A 10,290-nucleotide genomic window follows, 5' to 3' on the forward strand; every position below is an offset into this window, starting at 1 on the left:
ACCCATGATTAAAATTAAACAAATCTTTTCAAGAATCACAAAAGCAACACTGAACATTTCTTTTTGAACATCATGAATGGAAGTTCCTTTATTTAACTATTTGAGTTGTTTTGCTATACTCATCAAATACAATTGACATAATGACATAATGCCTTCAAGTCGTGTGCTGCAACTCAGCATGTGCTATATAGTATTTGAGGTTGAGAAATAACAGGAAACTGGTGACTTGCTTGATAAACAATGTGGAGTTATAAATGGATGCTCAAATTATAAGCATTTCTTTCCTATCTTTTTAAAGGCTTCTATCACATCTTGGTTTCTCAGGCTATAGATTAAGGGGTTTAACATGGGAATAATTATGCCATAAAATACAGAAGCTACCTTTTCTTGCTCTTGGGATTCACTGGTATGTGGGTGTAGATACATATAGGAGAGAGTCCCATAGAAAATGGTAACTGCTGTCAGGTGGGAGGCACATGTGGAGAAGGCCTTTTTCCTTCCCGCAGCAGAAGACATCCTTAGGATGGCAGCCAAGATATATATGTAGGAAAAGATGACAACCAACACAGTGCTCATCAGGTTGAACCCCACAAAGACCGTCAGTAGCATGATACTGAAATCAATCCTGGAGCACGACAGGGCAAGAATGGGAGGTTCATCGCAGAAAAAATGATTGATGGCATTGGATTTGCAAAAATTCAGAGAAAATGTGAAACCCGTGTTTACAGAAGCATTTAGGAAGCCCATGGTGTACGAACTAACCAGCAGCAGAATGCAGAGTCTCTGGGACATGACGATGGGATAGCGCAATGGGTTACAGATGGCCACATAGCGGTCCACAGCCATAGCAGCCAGGATGAAACAGTCGATGGTGGCAAAAGTACCGTAGGCTAGCAATTGTAACATGCACCCTGTGAAGGAGATGGAGGCTTTTGTCTCTGTAAAGTTTTTCAGCATCTTGGGAGTGATCGCTGACGTGTAGCAGAGATCAACAAAGGCTAGGTGTTGGAGGAAAAAGTACATGGGAGTGTGAAGGGAAGAATCAATCTTGACGAGCAGTATCATTCCAATGTTACCAATGAGTGTGGCAACATAGATCATTAGAAATACTATGAATAGGATGTGCCAAGACTTGTGTTGCCCAGCAAATCCCAGAAGAATGAATTCAGTCACTTTGGTGTCATTATTTTGTTCCATGGTTAGTAAAATAAAAAATTAAAAATCAGCTGAAGGGCTGGAAAGAAAGAAGAGTAGAGAAAGCTGAGGGCATTATCCTTGAATGTATTCCACCACATTTGGTTTCAAAATAAGACTAAGAACATGTTCTGTCACACAACTCATGTTGATTTTAAAGGTTAACATGAGGGGCTAGGCACAGCGGCTTACATCTATAATCCCAACACTAGGGAAGTAGAGGCAGGAAAATCCAGAACCAGCTGGGGCACATGAGACCCTGTCTTCAAAACAAAACAAGGCAAACAAAACAAATCAAAATGGCGAAAATGCAGCACCCTAACTTAGACAATTCCATATCGGGTTTGGGGAATTGTCCTCTGCAGTATCTGTGTTCTCAGGGACAAGCAAGCATGCCATAAATACACCAACTAACAAAGATATAACGAATACCTCACTTAATTATTTACCTAGTAAAGTGTAAGTGATATATATGGTGCAAGTATGTTCACTTCTGTGGGCATGTGTGGAGGCCAGATATTGACATCTGGTGTCTTGTTTCATTGCTGTTCACCTTATTATTTGAGATAGTTTCTCACAGAATTTAGATCTTGCCAGTTTATGTAGACTAGGAGCACCAGTAAGCTCCCAGGACCAGCCTAACTCTCTGACCTCCCTAGTGTTAAGATTGTAGAGTCATGCTGCCATTCTTGGCTTACATTTTCTTTTAGATTAAAAACATTTTAGATTGTTTTTGCTTGTGTGTGTGTGTGTGTGTGTGTGTGTGTGTGTCCATGTGTGATAGCTTCTCTGTGTGGATGTGGAGGCTGGAGGCCAATGCCAGATGTTTTCCTGTGCTGCTATTCACCTTATCTTTTGACTCAGGGTCTCTCACTGGATATAGATCATTGGTTTGGCTAGACTGGCTAGCTAGGGAGCCGGTGGGATCTTTCTGTTTCCACTTTAGCACCAAGGTTACTGGTGTGCATCACTGTGCCTGGCTGTAATGTCGATGCTGGGGATCTGAACTCAAGCCCTCATGCTCGTGCTGGTTATGTAGCCATATCTCCAGCCCCAAACCATGCTTTTATTTAGTTACATTTTTTCTCCTAAATTCTTTATATTTTAACATAAATACTCTGATTTGCTCTTATCTTAACTTTAGATTCCCAAACACTGACTTGTAGTTTCTATGTGACTTTGTTTCAGATTTTCTCTACATTCTCCCATTCCCCCCTTTCTCTTACTGTGTTCATGACTCATGGCACATAGAGTTCTCTGTGGAAGTGTTTATACGTGTCATGTGTTCACATTCTCTCTCATTTTCAATCTGCTGTAGTACAATATTTTTGTAAAGCATAATAAAAAGATTTCAGAGTTGTTGGAAGTTTACCATAGTTTTAAATGATCCATTCCACTTCCTTATTCATACCATCATGGCCTGGTAACACAGAGCCCCAGATATGATGCTGATCTATGAACCACACTTTCAGTGGCTCTGACTAATGGTGTCTATCTTTCATACTTACCTATGTGCTTTCCTAGAGACACATTTCTAAAGAGAGAGGTCACTGACTTTGAGTGCAATGTGTAAACAGTGAGCTTGGCTGAGCATCTTCTGACTTTTGTTGCTACTGCACAGGTGTGAATGTTGCTAAGGTGCATAGAGATTCTCTTGAGGACATCATCTCTTCACTACTTCTATTCTGGGTCCGAAAAATATCATTTTTACCATTTAGACATGAATTAATTTGGTCACTCTCCAATATTCTTAGAACTACATTATTCTACTTTTCTACAAATTGGCTTTTTACATTTTTGGCAATATATAACTAGAATGTTGTCTTTAAAAAATCCTGGATTTGAGTTCTGTATCAGGTAAAGATTTTCAGAGATTATGTCATTTGTAAACTTTATTTATTGTATCTTCTATAGAAATGTTAAATTTGAAGTAATTGGTTACATTTTTTACTTTAAAGTTGTGTTTTCAAAAAACAAAACATATCTGTTCATTTCATTCCTTCCCTCAGAAGGCACAAATGTAACAAGGGAATTTTCTTATAGTGCATTGTTGTTCTAACAATGCTATTTCATATCTTCTACTTAATGTGATTTTTTTGTTTCCTCATTTTTTTGTTCAGTGTCTCGATGCACATGCATATGAGGCTAGTTGTAAGTCTTGGGAGTTGTTTCTCAGGTGCCACTTACCATATTTTTGGAGACAGGCTCTCTCACTGGCCTGAAGTTCTTTGAGTAGTCGAAGCTGGCTGACCAGAGAGCTCACAGATCTGCCTGTCCACTTTCCTGGAGTTACAAGCTTGTGTCACCCTACCAGTTTTTTTCCCCTGGGGATTGAACTCCCATTCTCACACTCACATGGCAAGCACTTTACCTACGGTGCTTTATCTTCCCAGACCCAATATTTATTAATTTATGGACCTTGAAGAGAGAGATTGATAGTAGTTGGTATGTATTACTTTATGGCCAAATACTTCACTAATTTTTTTCAATGTTATTTTTTTATGTGTATGAGTATTCTGCCTGCATGTATGCGGGTGCATGCAAAGTACATGTGGTGTCTACAGAGACAGAAGGGAGTGTTGGATCTTCTGGAAGTGGAGTGATAGACAGTTGTAAGCTACCATGTGGGTGCTGGGAATCAAACCTGTGTCCCCTTCAAGAACACTTTTTTTTCCCAACTGAGTCATCTTTCTATCCTCAGTTGAATATGCTCAAAATACTAAAGGATTTGACTTCATAGTTAAAAATCTACTCACAAAATATTAGTATCACTTGTTTGAGTAAAGATATTCTCAACTGTGGAAGAACTAACTCTAATGATCTATATCTATATATCTATATCTCTCTATCTCTATCTATATACACTTTCCCCTCTAAAAATCTTAAAAGACAACATTCTCTAACTCATTTCACGAGATGATTGTAACCCTGATGACAGTGTAAGAAAGTTGGATCTTAACTCATTAACATAGTATAGCTGCAAATATCTTTAAAGTGCACAGTTACTCACAAGACGTAGCTATGTATGGAACAATTTCAGTGGAAACAGAGGATGCATCAGAAAACAGCTATTTCCCTTCTTTTTCAGTTTTTTAACCAGTTGAGAAAGAAATTAAACTGTATTTAATAGAGACTATAATACAATCTTTATAGAGTCCGGAAGAAAGCCTTTAAATTGACTAGGTAAGTTAGTTGTTGGCAACAGGCAGAGAAAGCAGAGAGGCTTGCCATTCCAGTCTTGGCAGCAGGGACTAGTAATGCCTTTTGCAATTGCAGGACAGCAAACCTCTGGAGTGCAGAGATGTGAGTTTCAGCAATCTCTGGAAGCCCTGGGGCTCTCAGGAGGCTCTGGGTAAAGCAGAGCAAGATGGGCTGTTTTCAGATTCACCAGTAAAACATATCATTCCATGTTTCCAGGAACGAGTGCATAGAATGCATAACTTCCATGTTAACATGTTAAAAGGACGACAGCCATTTGATCTTTTCAATATATACCAAAAATCAGTTGGTAAAATTCAGTACATTTTCACGATAGACTACTAGGAAAATGGAAGTAGAAGGGGGACTGTGTTTATCTGGCTTAGGTTTTTTTCCATATTGTTGTACTAAATAATATTATTTGTAAGCTATGAAAAATAGTACTTATAACTGAAGTAATATGATGGCAATGTCCTCCATCCATGAATCTATTCAACACTCACCTTAAGTTTTAGGCGAGGCAGAAGGGCATGAAAATGAAACCAAGGGAACCTTGAGAATATGGAGAGAACACAGTTGTTACTATTTTTAATGAAGTGTTTGTCTTCATTGAGAATCTCAGAATTAGTCTATACATTCTTAGTGAGGTTAGTAAAGTCATTAGACATTAGTCTAACATACAAAGGCCAATTCCATTCATATTTATAACAGACAATGCTTTTACTAATTACATTTGCACAATTTCATATTTATTTATTTATTTATTTATTTATTTATTTATTTATTTATTTATTTATTTTTTGGTTTTTCGAGACAGGGTTTCTCTGTGTAGCTTTGCACCTTTCCTGGATCTTACTTGGTAGCCCAGGCTGGCCTCGAACTCACAAAGATCTGCCTGGCTCTACCTCTCGAGTGCTGGGATTAAAGGCGTGCGCCACCACCACCCGGCTTGCACAATTTCTTACTACATATAATGGATTCTGGTTGCTCTCACTCCTCACCTTCTCTCATCTCCCTCCAAACCCATCATCCCCCACTCAGCTCCTCCCTACAAGTTCCCTTTTCACATTCATGTCTTTTTGTTCTCTGACCTCCTGAGTGAATTCAGGGCCGCCTGTATGCTGATGGGTTTGGAAATGTACACTCACCAGTGCATACACGACTAAGACAATCACTTGCCCTTTCCCCTAATCAAGACAGATGATTTTTATTTAAAATGTTCAGAGCTGAGGGTGTGGATCAACAGTAGAGCACTTACCTAGTATCCTTGAAGCTCTTGGTGGTTTAATCCTTATCCCTGAAGTAAAAACAAACCAAATGAAACAAAACCCCAAATACTCTAATAACAACAAATACAGACTATATAAGTACAAATATAGCAAAGAATGTTCATAAAACTTACTGAGAAAAATCAAAATTTTGAGGGCATAAAGAAGACTGAATTCAGACTGTGTTGTGGATAAGAACCTAGCATTGTTAAACATTATCACTACCCATTAACTTACCAATTTAATGTAATTCCTATCAAATGCTAGATAGACTTTTAAGTACACTTCAACAAGCCTATTCTAAATTTGATATGGAAGAAAAAAGAGCCAAGGATAGACAAGATAATTTTAAAGAGAAACAAGGTGGGAACTTGTTCTAGCAGATTTTCAGGAGTCTCATAAAGCAGTAATAATAAAGACAATCTGGTGCAGGTGAGAGGGGACTAATGTGTCTGTAGTGCTTGGAAAATGAAATAATAATCAGACCCATTAGCTTGTAGAAAGCTGACATATGAAAACAGAGCCCATGAAAAATGATGCTTTACAAGTGGTGCTATGAATATCTCTCTCTCTGTCTCTCATATATATATATACTCGAGTCTTGCTTCAAATTTTACAAAAGCAGTTGCAGATGACATAAAGATTTAGATTTCAAAGCTTTGGTAGAAAAACACAGCAGAATGAATGTGAGAGATACACAGATAAAATTTAAAGAAAATGCAAAAATGGAAGAATTAAACATTGAAGATATTAAGAAAGGACTGGATACTACCTGGAAATTTGTTTGTGACATACTGCAATGTCAAAGGATTAGTGTCCAGGAGATATAAAGAATTTCTGAAAGTGAGCCTCAAGGAAAAATTCACAAATGACCTAAACCAGATCATTACCAAAATGAAACCATAAACAATCAATAGAAACATAAAAGGTACTTATATGCAAATAATCCATTAAAGTATAATTGTGTGCTTGTCAATTTAAAATTTGCAGTTGGTTGAAAATGTATAACTACATGATCTCACACACTTCCATAAGAGAGGTGAATTATCTCATCTGGAGATAAATTTAGAAATGTTAGTTAAATTTAGGACTGCCTCCCTTTGATTTGGAATTTTCAGTACAGGTACATATCCAGAGAAATTCATGACCACATATACTAGGATATTGACAATATACATGTATGCATATATACACACACACACACATATATATATATACATGTGTTCACACATATACATATATACATTCATATATATATATACATGCACACACACACACACACACACACATATATATATATATATAGCAGAAAAGTCATGAAAAATGAACTATTGTGAAAGTCAATGCAATCATTTGAATTAAATGTGCAGCTGGTGCTACTTCATCTACGTGGTTACATTTCTCAAGTGGAAAAGTGAATAATAAAAAATGAGTTGCAGAAATTAGATTGTAATTATGGGAGTGTTATTTATTTGTTTATAGACTGGTAGCTGTGTAGCTAAGGATGATTTGAGCTTTTGCTCTCCCTGATTCTGCCTCTTAAGTGTTTGGATTACAGGAATGCACCACCCTGCCTGATTTATGTGGTGGTGAGGATTGAACCAGGGCTTTGTGAGTGCTAGACAAGTACTCTGTCAGCTGAGCTATATCCCTATCTCACATTAACCTAAATTATCTTTGTACATTTTGAATAGGTAGAATAATAGAAATTTGTTTGAGAATGAAAAACCACTTCCTGGAGATGTTAGAGTTGGGCTCTTTGACTCAGAGATCAGTGACGCCAGGTGCAGGTGTGTTCCAAACACTACATGACCAGTTTTAGGCAAGAATGTACCTTCAGTGATGGAAATATAGCAAATTAAGCCTGCAGTCACTATGGGGTGCCCTCATTCTTTTCAATATCTTGAGAAATACACACAGTGTGGTACAGTAGCAATAGAGTGAAAAAACAATTCCATTCTACATGTGTTGAACACTAAGGGCTAATGAGCTTGCCGAGGTTGCCTTCTATGGCAAATCTGTGATAAAATATATAAACACAGGTGTCTTGGGGAGACTTCTATCCAGTGAGTAAAAACACTTGTTTGAGGGATCTACAATAGGTCAGAGAGTATGTAAACTGAAGTTCTGATAGAAAAATAACCATGATTCTACTTAAGAGAATTTTCCAGCAGGGGGCTAGTATTGAAAGGACACAGAAATCAGTTACCATCATCACTAGATATACTAACATGGATGGAGTAAAGATCACAAGACCTCAACCAAAACAAAGACCTACAGGCAACTAAGGAATACTGAGAGAGGGAGAAACAGTCTTCCCCAAATGGTCAGCCCTGAAAACATATATATACAAATAACATTACACAGACTGAGCAGTTGTACTTATGCGTTTAGGGATATATTTGTGTATATATTTATGGAACAATGATTAATCAAGAAAGAGACCACAGATTTGAAAGAGAGCAAGATGGGAGGTGGTATATGGGATGATTAGGGGGAAGCAAAGATACGGAGGAGATGATATAATTATATGAAATGATGTAAATATATAAAGAGCCCTTTTCTTGGGCTCTTTACCTTTTGTTTGTTTTGTCTAATCTGATGTGTTAGTTTTTGTTTATCTCATTATATTTTATTTTATTATTATCCCTTAGAAGCCTGTTTGTTTTCTAATGGGAGAAGAAAGAAGGTGGATCTGGATGGGAGGGGAGGTGGGGAGGAACTGGGAGGAGTAGAGGGAGGGGAGACCACAGTCAGGATATATTATGTGAGAAAAATATCTATTTTCAGTAAAAGTAAAAAAAAATGTGAAAAAACAATAAAAAATTGAAATTATCAGGTTATTGAACAACAACAACAGTAACAGGGAAGGGATGTGTTGAGGCAGCTCTAGGAGGCATTGGAAGGAGAAAATAGAGGTGGATATGATCATACTTCACTGTATACATGTATGAAAGTAAAAATAAATTGAAAAATAACAAGGGGTAGAATTCAAATATGTTAAACTAAAATTTATCTTAGTTAAACTGAAATTCTGAAATCAGAAATGAAACAAAGTAATAAATAAAAATATTAATCATTGTAACACATATGATAAGGCATGAAGAACTTACGCTCATTCATTGATGTTGTTCATATGTTTTCCCAGGCAACCCCAGCTCAATCTGTTTCTTCAATTTCTATTGTATCACTAGAGATAGACTCGTTATCCCTGGTCTTGGGTGAAACATGCTGGAACTTTGTCTCTGACCCTTTGTTCCATATCAACTGCAAACACATACAACTGATGTTGTGAATGTCATTTGTTTTGTTTTACTCACACTGAAGTTGATTCCCAATTCACTTCCAGCAGCTGGTAATTGCCCACCAAGGTCTCTCTGTTTTGTTCTTTCCCATCAGGAGTTTATAGTTGGGGACTAAGGGATCAACATTCACTCCCTTGAGATCTCAGGTTCCAGGGACTCGGATACAACAGGGAAACAATGCTCCCTCCCTGGTTATTTTATACTTACAAAAATGTAAGCTTTCCAGAGGAGAAAGCTTATTTCATTGCAACTTCTGCATTTTAAAATGGTGCCTTGTTAGATAACAGACATTTTCCTCCATTATTATGAATAAGGCTGTAACTATTCTCAGGTCCAAAAATCTGTGTTTGTGTACTTCATTATGTTTGTTACTATAATAAGCAACAAACACAGCTCTCTTAAAAATCCAAGTTTTACCTAAACTTATTGACATATAATCTCTGGTGTGACATTAAAGGTCCTGCTGGTTTAATGTATTTCATATTGTCACAGTGACTATCTCTCAGATGTTCACTTAAAGAAGAAAACTTTTCATTTTTATTTTTTTCCGAAAGAATTATGTATTTTAAAAATTATCCTCCAGAAAGACAACCTTTATTTTAGTTGCACTTTAAAACATCAGAATCTTTAGGTCAAATTTGTGAATTAGAGACTTTGAGATCTACTAACATCGAAACTTTAATGAATCTGAAAGAATGTGTATTAGTTAATTCTATCTGTTGCTGTGATAGAAGACTTTGATAAAGGCACTAAAGGAAAGGGAGATAGAGCTCCAGAGGAGACAGAGTCCATCTTGGTGGGGAAGGCATGGCAGTAGGCGCACAGGGCTAGCCTGGCAGTCAGGAAGCTAACTGATCACACTATATCTGCACATAGAGAGGCAGAGATAGAGAACAGGAAGTGAGGCCAGGCTATAAAACCTCCCAGTATATCCTCCAGCAAGGCTTCATCTAATCTTTCCAGACAGGGCCACTAGCTGGGGACCAAAATCTAAGCACATTAGCCTGTGGGGAACATTTCTTATTCAAACAACATCAGCATGATACTGTGATACCTATACCATTGCTCTTTCTGCTTAGGATTGCTATTTGGTACCTTTTGTGCTTCTGTAGGAATTTTAGGACTTTTTTCTAGTTCTGTGAAGAATATCATAGTGGGATATTGATAGAGATCCTGTTAAATCTGTAGATCACTTTCGGTAAAAGGGTCATTTCATAATATTAAACCTGCTCAGCATGTTTCTTTTTTCAGCACTTTGACATGTTCAATGTAGAGATCTTTCTCCTCTTTGGTTAATTTTTATTCTTAATTTTTTTTTTCTTTTA

General features: G+C 37.2%; 1 protein-coding gene across 1 annotated transcript; it reads right to left on the reverse strand.

Annotated features, from left to right (window-relative positions):
* Positions 1–267: 267 nt before the first annotated feature.
* Positions 268–1,197, reverse strand: LOC114710150 (putative olfactory receptor 5AK3). The gene has a single exon (XM_028894240.1). It carries the CDS (start codon positions 1,195–1,197, stop codon positions 268–270), a length of 930 nt encoding a protein of 309 aa, XP_028750073.1.
* Between the last annotated feature and the right edge of the window lie 9,093 nt (positions 1,198–10,290).

The sequence above is a fragment of the Peromyscus leucopus genome, chromosome 4, assembly GCF_004664715.2.
Source record: "Peromyscus leucopus breed LL Stock chromosome 4, UCI_PerLeu_2.1, whole genome shotgun sequence".
NCBI lineage: Eukaryota > Metazoa > Chordata > Mammalia > Rodentia > Cricetidae > Peromyscus > Peromyscus leucopus.

Excerpts from the sequence above, each read along its gene's own strand:
- LOC114710150 (XM_028894240.1), bottom strand. The coding sequence starts at position 1,197 with ATGGAACAAAATAATGACACCAAAGTGACTGAATTCATTCTTCTGGGA.